Source organism: Pelodiscus sinensis, chromosome 5 (assembly GCF_049634645.1).
Source record: "Pelodiscus sinensis isolate JC-2024 chromosome 5, ASM4963464v1, whole genome shotgun sequence".
NCBI classification, from domain to species: domain Eukaryota; kingdom Metazoa; phylum Chordata; order Testudines; family Trionychidae; genus Pelodiscus; species Pelodiscus sinensis.
Window position 1 is genome coordinate 133546470 of NC_134715.1, and position 13277 is coordinate 133559746.

The 13277-nt window shown below is 62.8% G+C and overlaps 1 protein-coding gene across 1 annotated transcript in view; it reads right to left on the reverse strand.

The window, feature by feature from the left end:
• Positions 1-2926: 2926 nt before the first annotated feature.
• The window catches only part of ATP6V1B1 (ATPase H+ transporting V1 subunit B1), a 47354-nt gene continuing 37003 nt past the window's right edge, over positions 2927-13277 (reverse strand). Inside the window, exons 7-14 of the mRNA XM_075931076.1 lie at positions 12502-12603; positions 11511-11608; positions 9862-9985; positions 8819-8969; positions 6724-6806; positions 6184-6288; positions 5669-5798; positions 2927-3927 (exon numbers count right to left, since the gene is read on the reverse strand). Of these exons, the coding sequence (XP_075787191.1) occupies positions 3761-3927; positions 5669-5798; positions 6184-6288; positions 6724-6806; positions 8819-8969; positions 9862-9985; positions 11511-11608; positions 12502-12603 (960 nt within the window). The 3' untranslated portion in view covers positions 2927-3760. The remainder of the gene's footprint in view (positions 3928-5668; positions 5799-6183; positions 6289-6723; positions 6807-8818; positions 8970-9861; positions 9986-11510; positions 11609-12501; positions 12604-13277) is intronic.

A 13277-nucleotide genomic window follows, 5' to 3' on the forward strand; every position in this document is an offset into this window, starting at 1 on the left:
GTTGTAGTCTGAGATTGCTAGTCGTATACAGTCCATCAGATGGGCATCTGTGATCCTGCGCTCAGCCTGGGAAGCTTGCTCAGTGAGTAGCTGCTCCTCAAATGAGGAAATCTAATGTAAATGTACTGCGCAGGCACGCAGTTCAGAGAGGACTCAAGAGCGACTCTTAGAGCCCCTGAGATCGACCGGTAGATCGCAATCTACTGGTTGGTGACCACGGCACTAAGCTATCCAGACCCCCCACAGGGAAGGGTGGCCTTAAAGTGAACCCAGGTGCTGTAGGCTCCCTTTAATCTGCCAGGGTATGTCTACACTTACACCCTCTTTCGAGAGAGGGATGCAAATGAAGCCATTCGAAATTGCAAATGAAGCCGGGATTTAAATATCCCGTGCTTCATTTGCATATTCACGTTATGGCGCTATTTTGAAATAACAGACGCTGTTAAGACGCGTTTATTTCGAGGGAAAACCCTTCTCTCGAAATAACTGGCAAACCTCAGGCTACGTCAAGACTGCAAGCCTCTTTCGAAAAAGAGCATCTAGACTACAACCAGAACTTTCGAAAAAGCAAGTCGCTTTTTTGAAAGAGAGCACCCAGGCAGTCTGGATGCTGTCTTTCAAAAAAGCCCTGTTTCCATTCCATAGCGCCTTTGTTCGAAAGAGCACTGTCGAAAAAAGGCGTTCTTCCCCGTAAAAAGGAGGTTTTCTGTGGTCAAAAAAACTGCCACATTCTTTTGATTTACTTTCGAAAGAACGCAGCAGCAGTCTAGACGCAGGGGGAGGGTTTTTTTTCGAAAAAACCCTGTTGTCTAGACACACCCTCATTGTATGAGGAAAAAGGGTTATTTTGAGAGACGGGGTTTTTCCCGAAATAACCACGTCTTAGCACCCCACGCCCAGCAGGTGTGGGGGTAACATGTGCACCCCACGTCACCCCTTTCGTCTGGGGTGAGCAGACCAATATTCACAGATTTCCCATGTAAAGACTGGCCCGTGGTAACGGCAAATGCAAAATCCCTAACTATGTCCCTTACCTAAGCTAGGTAGATTCAGCCAATAGGAATGCAGGTAGGAATTTCAAAGTGGGACAAAGGAATTTTGGGTTTTTTTCTCTCTTTTGTTCTGGGTAGTTTCTCTCCAGCTACTGAGGGAAACAGACAGAATGTCTCCCTCCAAAGAAAGACTCTTCACTATCTGTAAGTAGGGTCAAGTTTAGATACATCTGTTAGGTTTTATTGTTTTATGGTTGGGGAAATGGGAGTCTGATGTCTGTGCATTTAAAATGGGGTTTCCTCTCCTCCTCTCCTTTTTAACTAAGTCTGGGCCCCTGGTGGAATTCCCCAGGAGTATATAACTTCGTGACTCAACCATCTAGTCATTATGCTGGCAACAAGCATAGTGTGGTGATAATAAAAGTTCTTTCTCTTTTCTTTTTATAGCCTGATAATGGTTCATTTTTGTGTCCTGCTTTGTACTTTAGGGGTGAAAGTTCCCAAGAGATCTCTCCCCTGATTTTTTGTATCATTAGTTGGGTCGTGGCAGCAGAGTTTTTATCCCCAAAATCTAGGTTTTGGGGGACTTCTGCAGGCCTCCACTTCTGCATTCATCGTGCCAGAGTGGGGACAGAGCCATGACAAGGGGTCATGGAGTGAGGGCAGATTGTCCTTCAGCTGCTATTGCTGGGGTCTTACACCTCAATGTGCAGCACTTGATGAGAGGGGTTGCTGGCACACAAGGCTGCCGGCCCCTGGGCGGGTGGAGGAGTGGGCTCGGCTCTGCACACCCAGAAGGGGAGGGGTCTTGGGCAGAAGGGGCGGGGCTGGAGCTAGCCTCTCCCCTGCTGGCCCTTCTGCACCACCTGTGCTGCTCAGGGCCCTGGCGGCTGCTGCTACAGTCTCAGTAGCAGTGGTGGGTGACCGGGTCCTTTAAATCGCTGGGCCATGGGCAGTCAGGCCTGGTGGTTAGAGCAAGAGTCAGTCACCAGGAAGGGGAGCCCCGGGGCAGAGCAAAGGGTCACAGCTGGAGGCGGAAGTCAGAGCTGACGGGCAGAACCGGGTTGCGCAAAGGGAAACAAGGCAGAACGAAGGCAGGAGGACGAATGCTTTGAGCTGCTACTGGGCTTAAGAGCCGGTCGGCTGCTTCCTCCGACCCGCCAGGCAGTGGAGCTTCCAGGCAGCCGACTCCAGGCTCGCTGTGCTCGCTAGGTGGCCCGGAGGCTGGCTCGGCTGCAGGCCCTGATCCCTGCGGACAGCCAGCGCTGGGGATGGGCACCTCACTCGTTAGCGCTGGGCTTGATTTCCTCCAAAATCCACGTCCACGGAGCGGCCTGCGGCGCCCCCGCCCCACCCGGCGCCTGCCCCGTCTCCCCTTGGCGCCGTCTGGGCACCAGCCTCCCTGTGCCAAAAGCGCCAAGGGCATCGGGTTGGGGGGCGGGTTGGAGCATAAAGTCCCACGGCGAACCAGGAGCCGTGCGGCACCGGCTTCCTCCAGGGGTCTCAGCTCTTCAGGCCCGCCCTCTCCGCAGCGTCCGCGAGCCCCGCATGGGCTGGCCGTGTGCTCCGACACCCCGGGCTAAGCTCTGGGACGTGAGATGTGGCGTGTGGCGCCGGGGCTGGGGCCGGAGGACCCGTCCTGGTTGGGACCCAGCACCGGCAGCAGCGGCGGTCAGAGCCTGCTCGGTCTGACAGCAGGATGCCCGAGGCTCCGGAGCCCGGGACGGGCTGGTACATTCTTGTGTCCCCCCACGCTTCGGACAGGCCACGGCTCTGCCCAGCCACGGCTACCGCTCGTACCAGCGCCCAGCGGTCAGCCATGCGGGGCCAGCGGGGGGAGCCGAGCTTTCTGACCCCCCTCCAATGGCTGGAGTCATTTCCAAACAGCCCCTCCCCCGCCCGCCATGTCCCACAATTAAAGTGCCGGAGACGGATTTTCCCCACGTTCTTTTACTGAGGGTGAAGGACCCGCGCGCCGTGGCAGGCTCCAGCCCAGGGCACGTTGTCAATAGCCAGGCCCCGGAGCTGGGAAGATGGGCGCCAGAGCCTGGGAGGGAGGGATCTGGACACCCTAGAGCAGGGCAGGGGCACCCTGGGGACCAAAGTGGCCTTTTGGTTTCCAGTAAAATAACCCCCAGGGACGTGGACTATTTCTGGGGGTTCTCCCTCCTTCCCGGAGGTGGGTCCCCTCCCCTTCCCCAGACTGCTCCAGCCAACAGGCAGCCGGGGGGGGGGGGGGGCAGTAGAACAGCTCTCCTGGGGGGCTGCCCTGATGCACCCCTCACCCCAGGCTCCGTCCCTGGGGGAAGGGCTCAGTTCTGCCTCCGGCCAGGAAGACTGGAGAGGGCAGGGGACCACTGCACAGAGGCAGCGAGGAGCCATCCGTGCTGGGCTGCATCGGGGCTGCGAGGCTGGGCTATCCTAGCCCTGCCTGCCTGGTGAACGGGGTTAACTCAGCCAGGCAGGGGTTAAAGAGGGAATCTTGCTGCAATTACTGGAGGGACTCTGTCACCCCTCAAGGGGCACCAGAGGGCCAGTCACATTTACGGCCAGAGCAGGCTGGAGAATGCCATGGGGAAACTGAGGCAGGGCTGGGGAAGCACTGCCTCCAGCCACCAGGGGCGCATGGGGTCAGCGCCAAGGGGCACAGTTGCTGTGGGAGGGGTAAGTATCACGCTGCCCGCCCCGCCACCGGGGAAAGGAACGGGGGCTCTTGGGGGGCCGGCGGGGGGCCCGGAGCGAGGGATCGGGCCGGGCAGAGCCGACAGCTACAGGGCGGTGTCAGTGTGCTGAGGGCCGGCCGCTTTGGCCTCCCGTGGGTAGTACTCGGCCAGGATGCTCTCGGGGATGCGCTTCAGCAGCTCCTTCGGGAAGATGCGGAGCAGCTGCCAGCCAATGTCCAGCGATTCGAAGATGGTTCTGTTCTCGTAGGGGCCTGGGGAGAGGGACAGAGGCACATTGGGAGCCTGGCTGCAGAGACCCGGGGCCCGGCTGGACAGCTGCATGCTGTCATGTTATTGGATTTTAAAGGGAGCAGCCAGATCACCGCTGTGCCCACGGGGGGGGGGGGGGTCACCCCAAAGTCTGTACAAAGGGGGACATGTGAGGTGTCAGATGAAAGCTTATTTCCTACTGAGTCTATGTGTGCTACTCGTGTGCTTGTGTGACGTCCGCATGCGGAGTTGCGAACACGGGCTCTGTTGTAGTGTAGCCGTTCTGTGTCTGGGAGCGCTCCATGGGCCTGGGGCCCTGCAGACTGGCCAGTACCTCATGGCTGCTGGCATGGGAAACCCAGACAGGTCACGTGGCCACGTGACCCGCTCCAACGTGAGAGACACCAGGAATGGACATACAATTCCACGAGGCACTCTCCAGCTTGTCTTCAGTCTTGCTACTGATCCCAGATGCAGCCTTGCGAGGGACGGAGAGCCGGGAAGGCTCATGGACCCATCCCAATACAGGGTGTACAGCAGAGACTTTCAAGCTAGCAATTTGTAACCTCTCTGCTGAGAGCCTGTATTGAGAACTGGGTGATTTGATGCATGTAACGTGTTCTCCTTAACAACCTCACTCTCCACCTTTTCTTCCTTTGGTTAATAAACCTTTAGGCTGCGTCTGCACTGGCATGATTTCCCGCAAATGCTTTTAACGGAAAAGTTTTTCCGTTAAAAGCATTTGTGGAAAAGAGCATCTAGATTGGCACAGACGCTTTTCTGCAAAAGAACTTTTTCGGAAAAGCGTCCGTGCCAATCTAGACGCGGTTTTGCGCAAGAAAGCCCCGCTCGCCATTTTCGCCATTGGGGCTTTTTTGCGCAAAACAGTTCTTAGCGGTCTACACTGGCCCTCTTGCGCAAAAACATTTCCGGAAAAGGGCTTTTGCCCGAACGGGAACGTCAAAGCATTTGCGCAAGAAGCACTGATTTCGGACAGTAGCACGTCCGTGCTTTTGTGCAAAATCAAGCGGCCAGTGTAGACGGCTGGCAAGTTTTAAAGCGATGGCTTTGGCGGAAAAACTTGCCAGTCTAGACGCAGCCTTAGATTGTAGATGCTAAAGGGTTGGCCCAGCGTGCTCTTGTGGGTAAGATCCAAAGTGTAAACTGACCGAGAATTGCGTCTGGTTCTTTGGGACCGGGAGGATCTGTTGGGGGTTGGTGAGATCGGGTTTTATAACCTCTCACCGTGGGCAGGCCTGGGGCTGACTGTGGCACAGGGAGAGCGAGGGTGTCTGAGGGGTTTTGCTTGTGAGGCTTCCTGCTGGCTGGATTGGCAGCTGGAGCGCTCGGTGTGGCTGGTTTGTGGCCGGTTTGGGAAAGGTCTCGTCTAGGGCCGTATGGAGCCCTGGTTTTGAGCAATTCTCCCTGAGTTGACGCTCTCAGAGGTGCCCAGAGCTGGCCTGGTCTGTCACGCACGCCCCGGGGGGTTACGGATACGGAGCCCTGCTCCCCGGGCGGGGCTGGAGAATGGCTAAGGAGCCCCCCAAAGACAGCCGGGGGCACCCATGCTCTAGGGGGCTGGAAAGTGGCCAGGCCCCAAGAGAGGATGGAGAACGGCTGGCAAACCCAGCGGCTCGCTGCGGCTGTGCCCACCCCCGTCCAGCGGCCCACACGTGGGCTCTGCGTGCCTGTTGGGCCCACGGGCCTGGCTCTGGGCTGCCCGGCGGGAGGCCGGCCCCTTACCCTGCGCGATGAATTGCTTCTCAAACTTCTGCAGGAACTCCAGGTAGAGCAGGTCGTCCGCCGACAGAGCCTCCTCCCCGACCACGGCCTTCATGGCCTGGACGTCCTTCCCGATGGCGTAGCAGGCGTACTGGGCGGGCGACCGAAAGGGCGGGGAGGTGAATGGGGAGCTTGCAATAGGGCTGTGCGGGGACTGAGGTGCCCAGACGCTAGGGTGATGGGCACCACGTGATTACCCCCAGTGAGGCAAGCCGGGCTGGTCTCTCCTCTTTTATGAGAAACTGAGGCAGAGAGACCGGGCAATGCACAGGGAGTGTGGGGCACAGCAGGGAACTGAGCCAAGTGTCCCAAGCTAGCACCCTAACCACTAGTCTGTGCTTCCTCTGGGGAAACCAGCGCAGTGACCTGGTTGACATGCTGGGAAAACAGAGGCAGCCTCCGGCTGGGCGTATGACGGGGCAGGCGAGAGGGGCTGGGATGGACAACCCCCCCCACCCCCCCAGTGCTGCGCTTACCAGTTGGTTGGACACATCCCCGTGGTCCTTCCGGGTCATGCCCTCCCCGATAGCTGACTTCATCAGACGGGACAGGGAGGGCAGCACGTTGATCGGGGGGTAGATCTGTGGCGGCAGAAAGCACACGAACACGGCGACCTTCGCACGCCCTGCACGGCGGGCGTGTCGGCCCCGGACACCCACTAGTGAACCCCCTGCCGGAGGTGGGGATTGTGACCCCCGCTTTAGAGCCAGGCGCCGTATGAGCCACGGGGGAGCCCGGCCCAGCTGGCGGTGCTCCCAGCACCCAGCGCAGTGCCTTGGGCGGCAGATCGTGCCTCAGTTTCCCATGTGCCCCACTCACTAGCCACTCCGATCCCCAGACCCCTCTCACCTGCTTTGCTAGGGATGCCGCCCGGGAGGAGATATGCCACGGCTCCCTGCGGTGCCAGGGGCCCTCTCCCTCGGCAGTGGGTTTCCCGAGGCCGTGGCCAGCGGGGCGGCCGAGTCAGAGCCGGGGCCCGCAGCTCCCCTGGGGCCGCGGAGCGGGACGGGGCGCACCTGTCTGTTGTGGAGCTGTCGGTCCACGTACACCTGCCCTTCCGTGATGAAGCCCGTCAAGTCGGGGATGGGGTGGGTGATGTCTGCGAAGGGAAAGACAGAGCCATGGCAGACGCTGAGGCCTGGCACCGTCGCGCCGCCCGGCAGCCCCCTCCGCTCGCCCCGCGGCCCCTGCAGGGAGGGAAGCAGGCGCCAATATCGGCGCGGGGACCGTCTCCGTCCCCAACACATCGGCTAGCTACACCTCCCCCCGATTGGACGGCTCAGCCCCAGCCCACTGAAGTGGACAGGGCCGTGTTTGCCCCGGGGCCGTGCCGTCGGGGGGCCTCCGGGCCAACCTCCCGCTGCTCCCGGGGGAACCTGCCGTCGGGGGAGAACCCGCCACGGGACGATCCCAGAAACCCCCACCCCCGTGGCTCCCTGCAGGCCCGTCCTGCCCTGGCGACTCCTCCGGCGGGCATTTCCACGGGAGCGGGGGGCGCCCTCCCCCCCGGCAGCCCCCCCAAAGAGGCAAGGCTTTCGGAGCCACATTGGGCAAACCCCCTCCCCCGCTCTCCACTGACAGGGAGGGGAGGGGGCCGGCTGCAGCCTGAGGGATTCTGGCTCATCGAATAGGGGAACTTGTGGGCCCTAGAAAAGGAATCGAGAGGGGGCGGAGCCCGACCTGGGCGGCAGCTTCCCCCTTTCCAGTTCCTGCTTCCCACGCGGAGGCTCCAGGGCCAGGCCCCGCCGGGACAGCTCAGCCCAGCCCGGCTCGCCCCCAGGGCCGGCAGACCTGTGGGCTGGGCATAGCCTGCAGCGCGCTGCTGCCCCCTGCTGGCCGGCCCGCAGGGTGGGTAACGGCTCTAGCGCTGCTCGCCCAAGCCAGGGCGGGTGTGCGTAGCCCGCAGCTGCTGCACCGGGTGCTGGGGGCCGGTTCTAGCCCCACTGTCTGGGAGCGCAGCTGAGTCCGACACCCCCACGTCTGGCTGCACCCGTCTCTGTAGGCATCATGACCAGAGCGGGGGACAACGCGGCTGGGTGTGAGCACGGGACCTGCTGAGACCTCCCCCCACCGGGTGTGCGGGCACGGCCGCCTGCTAAGATCCGCCCCCCCATTGGGTGTGTGGGCCTGGCTGCCTGCTGAGATCCCTCCCACCAGGTGTGCGGGTACAGTCGCCTGCTGAGATCCCTCCCACCAGGTGTGCGGGTACAGTCGCCTGCTGAGATCCCTCCCACCAGGTGTGCGGGTACAGTCGCCTGCTGAGATCCCTCCCACCAGGTGTGCGGGTACAGTCGCCTGCTGAGATCCCTCCCACCAGGTGTGCGGGTACAGTCGCCTGCTGAGATCCCTCCCACCAGGTGTGCGGGTACAGTCGCCTGCTGAGATCCCCCCCACCAGGTGTGCGGGTTCAGTCGCCTGCTGAGATCCCCCCCACCAGGTGTGCGGGTACAGTCGCCTGCTGAGATCCCTCCCACCAGGTGTGCGGGTACAGTCACCTGCTGAGATCCCTCCCACCAGGTGTGCGGGTACAGTCGCCTGCTGAGATGCCCCCCACCAGGTGTGCGGGTACAGCCACCTGCTGAGATCCCCCCCACGGGGTGTGCGGGCACAGCCGCCTGCTGAGATCCCTCCCATCAGGTGTGCGGGTACAGTCGCCTGCTGAGATCCCCCCCACCAGGTGTGCGGGCACAGCTGCCTACCGAGATCCCCCCAGCGGGTGTGCGGGTACAGTCGCCTGCTGAGATCCCCCCCACCAGGTGTGCGGGTACAGTCGCCTGCTGAGATCCCCCCGATGGGGTGTACAGGTACAGCCGCCTGCTGAGATCCCCCCCACGGGGTGTGCGGGCACAGCCGCCTGCTGAGATCCCCCCCACAGGGTGTGCGGGCACAGCCGCCTGCTGAGATCCCCTCAGCGGTTGTGCGGATACAGCCGTCTGCCGAGATCACCCCAGCGGGTGTGTGGGTACGGCTGCCTGCTGAGACACCCCCCTCGGATTTGTGGGCACGGCCGCCTGCTGAAATTTGCCCCCCTGGGTGCAGGCCATGGCCAGCTGTGGGGATCCTGTCTGCTCACGCCGCATGAAAGGTGCTGCGCCCGGTGCCCGGACTCACCGTCGTTGGGCATGGTGAGGATGGGGATCTGCGTGATGGAGCCGTTCCTGCCCTCCACGCGCCCGGCGCGCTCGTAGATGGTGGCCAGGTCGGTGTACATGTAGCCCGGGAAGCCCCTGCGGCCTGGCACCTCCTCTCTGGCTGCCGACACCTGAGGGGAAGAGCCGGGGGCAGGGGTTACTGCTGCAGGAGAGAGCCCTGCTCCCCCCCCCCCCGCCTGGGATCCTCCCAAGGGGTCCTGTGGGGCGGACCCCTCCCACCGTCAGCCCAACCCGCACGTGTGGGGCCTGTGGCACGGAGCTGCAGCGCCCCCGCTGGTGACTCTGTGCAGTTCTCATGCCCGGCCCAGGGGCAGGGCCCTAGCAGCAATTCTGCCCCCTCCACAGTTCTCTGCCCCCCACTGGCACCCTCCTGCTGCCCCTCAGCTCACATTCCTGCCCCTCCTCTGGCTTGCTCCCTGGGGTTAGTCCAGCCCCCTTCCTTTTCCAAGCAGGGGGAGGACTGGCCGGGGGGGCCACGGCGCAGGGAGAGAGCGCCACGGAGGGCATCGGCGCGGGAAATCCCAGGGTGGCTGGTCCCTCGGCTGCTTTGCAGATTAGCCCCCCGGCAACGGCAGAGCCACACGTGGCGCCAGGACGGAGGCAGGTGTGAGCTGAGTCACTTGCCCATCCCCAGCTCCTGCGACGAGCGTGTGGCCCGGCAGCCACTGAGACCGGGCGCAGCCGGGGGGCGGGGGGAGGCCTAGGAAGGAACCTGGAACCTGGCCAGGAAAGACGCTCCCAGAAGGTTGGGGCAGAAAGTCGGCCACATGATCATCCCCTGCCCCCCAGCCAGCCCTCCCGGGGGGACGTGTAACACTGACCCGGCCTCTTGTGCACGCCGGGCGGGGGCATGGCACTGAATGGATGGGGAACGGGGTCACCACCAGGCATAACACCCCTGAGTTCCCCTGACCCCTCCCTGGGCAGGGGGACCCGGCCTGGCCCCTTCACAGGGGAAGGCCGGGGGGTGGGGGTGGTCCAGCCACGGCACCCGGCGCTGACCTCCCGCAGGGCCTCCGCGTAGGAGCTCATGTCGGTCAGGATCACCAGGACGTGCTTCTCGCACTGGTAGGCCAGGAACTCGGCCGTGGTCAGCGCCAGGCGCGGGGTGATGATGCGCTCGATCCTGCGGGGGAGAGGGCCGTGAGTGGGGGGGTCGCCTAGGGCACCACGCAGCCCCCCGCCAAAGGCGACACCGCGGCCAGAGGCCAGGCTCCTCGGGGCACAGTCCCTGCTGGGCGTCGCTGACCCGGGGGTTCCCTCCCAAACGTGGCCCCGGGGAACTGGGACGCCCTGGCTGCACCCTGGCCATGTGACTCCTGCTCGGAGCCCCCGGCCACAAACCCGGCCCTCCCCATTGGGCCTAGGGCGAGCAGGGAGCAGTTCCGAGTCCGTCCAGCAGGGGGCAGTCAGGGCCTTACACTCTCAGCATAGGGCCCCGGGGAGGAGCAGGGAACCCCCACGACAGTGAAATCTGCAAGGGAGAAGGCAGCTGCCTCTCCAGCTGAAGTCAAGGGGTGGTGAGGGCACCCTGCGCGTTGCAGGATCGGGCCCCGGGCTCCGCTCCGGCACCCGTTGGAATCAACGCTCCGTTGGCCCATGAGCAGGACTGGCACCCCCGGCAGGAGCGGAGGCACCTTCCAGAGGATGCTGTAGGAGGGCGGACCCACCTGTAGCATGCACGGGGCAGAGGAGTGTAAGCTCCGCCCAGAGAGACGTGCCCCGCCCTAAGGTGGCATTTGGGCCCATAATGCACCGGGGGATTGGACCCAATGACCTCAGTGGAAGTACTCCAGAGAGAACGAGGCCCAGGGAGACTCCAGAGAGAACGAGACTCCAGAGAGAACGAGGCCTCTTCTCACTTACCCTGGAGCAATTCCATCCACTTCCACGGAGCGACTCCGGATTTACACCGGGGGAAGGGAGCTCAACGCCAAGACTAAGGTGCCTGCAGGCTCCATGTCTCAGTGTTATTATTTGTATTAATTACTGTAGTGCCCAAGAGCTCTGCTGCACAGTTTAATGGCTATTAGGTGTCTTACGGTAACACCCAGCTGCCCAGCCATGGACAGGACTCTGTTGCGCCGGGTGCTGCACAGTTTAATGGCTATTAGGTGTCTTACGGTAACACCCAGGTGCCTAGCCATGGACAGGACCCTGTTGCGCCGGGTGCTGTACAGTTTAGCTGCTATTAGGTGTATTATGGTAGCTCCCAGGTGCCTAGCCATGGACAGGGCCCTGTTGCGCCGGGTGCTGTACAGTTTAGCTGCTATTAGGTGTATTATGGTAGCTCCCAGGTGCCTAGCCATGGACAGGACCCTGTTGCGCCGGGTGCTGTACAGTTTAGCTACTATTAGGTGTATTATGGTAGCTCCCAGGTGCCTAGCCATGGACAGGACCCTGTTGCGCCGGGTGCTGTACAGTTTAGCTGCTATTAGGTGTATTATGGTAGCTCCCAGGTGCCTAGCCATGGATAGGGCCCCATTGCGCTAGGCGCTGTACACTTCAATGGCTATTTGGTGTATTACGGTAGTGCCCAGGCGCTGGGCGCTGTGGATGCACAGAACGAGAGGCAGAGGGCGGGGCGTGTTCCAGCTCACGGCGCCGGCGCCGGCTCCGGTCCCTCGAGGACAGGCCGGGGCCACACTCACGTGGGGTCGTTGGCGAGGTTCAGGAAGAGGCACACGTTCGCCATGGAGCCGTTCTCCTCGAAGTCCGACTTGAAGAAGCGGGCGGTTTCCATGTTCACCTGCCAATGCCAGACAGAACGGGGCGGGGCTGAGCAGCATGGCCGGGCCCATTGCACAGATGGAGAAACTGAGGCCAGGGGGAGGGGCTGTGGCTTGCTCAGGGAGCCTCGGGGAGTCAGGGCAGAGCTGGGACTACCCCCCACGTGTCCTGAGTCCTGGTTTCTAGCGCTGACCCCACCTCGTCCGCGTAAGTCGCCTCCTGTTGTGCTTTTCCGTCCCAGAGTCTCTCCTCTAGGGAGGCCAGTGCCGGCTCCCCCGGCTACTGCAACACGCACCAGGCACCCGGCCCCGGCTCTGGGGGAAGCAGCTTGTGCCAGCGGCTGGGAGCGGAGCCGGTTGTAAGGACACAGCTGTCCAGCAGGGGGGAGCAAGGGGCTGCTGATCCGTGTCACCCGGCTCTTCCCGGGGGGAGTCTCCCAGACCCCAGGCAAAGCCCGAGGGGACCGGGCCGCAGTTCCGGGGCTCCGCGTCCTTCCCGGCCAACCTCACCCCCTGCCTTGCCCTCCCTGGCGGCGGCTCCCAAGGCAGGACGTCGGATCCCTCTTGGGTGATGCCACGTGGAGCTTTGGGTGCCCTGGCCATGGAGTCGGGGCTGGCGGGGAACCAGCCGCCCCTGTGGGTCAGAGCCCCGCCGCGGCCTGAGAGCTGGGGGAGGGCATCCTGCAGACGCGCACAATCTAGCCGTGGGCCCCGTGCTCCCCCTGCCCTCCAGCCGTGGTCTGCAAGGCGGCCCCTGCCCGCAGGCCCTGGCTGATCCCTGGCTCAGCTCTGGTGCCACCCTGCCACCCACCCTCAGCCCCACACCCAGGCTGCCCCGAGCAAGCGCCGCTGACCCCAGCCCCCAGGCCTGGGCCGTCCCCTCCGCAGCCTCCCGGCCCCCGGCGGGACTCACCCCCATGGCTGCGAAGACGATGGCGAAGTTCTCTTCGTGGTAGTCCATCACGTCCTTGGACTTTTTCACCAGCCCGGCCTGCCTGCAGATCTGGGCGGCGATCTATGGGGGGAGAGGGGGGGAGAGTTGCGGGATCGGAGCCAGAGCTGGGCCGATGCTTCAGCCCCGACTCGGAGCCAGATGCCCGGGTCCTGGATCTAGGTCTGCGGCCTGAGCCCGACGCAGAGCCAGAGGGCCGAGCCGCCCGGGGGTGAGCCCAGCAAAGCAGTCGGCCGATGGAGACCGAAGCTGGGTCAGAGCTCAGTGAACGGGGATACGGCCTTTCCTGCCCACCCACTGCTCCAGCCTTCTCGCAGGCCCGGCCCGGAGACCACGGCACCCCTCTCTTTGCCTCCCGCCGCTACCCATCAAAGATCAGCTACACGGTCTCTGTCCAGGCCCCACACGGCCGAGCCCCACATCCTGTTCGCTCTCACGCACCCGAGATGCCAAAGCTGGTCTCCAAACGGCCCTTGCTGCCCCGGCGCCACCGCCCCCTCGGTCTCTTTTCAGACAAGCCCATAAGAGCAGCCAGACGGGGTCAGACCAAAGGTCCCTCCAGCACAGTGTCCTGTCTGCCCACAGTGGCCAACACCAGGTGCCCCAGAGGGAGGGAACAGAACAGGGAATCATCCAGTGATCCCTCCCGTCACCCATAACCAGCTTCTGATAAACAGAGGCCAGGAACACCCTCCCTACCAGCCTGGCTAATAGCCACAGATGGACCTGTCCTCCAT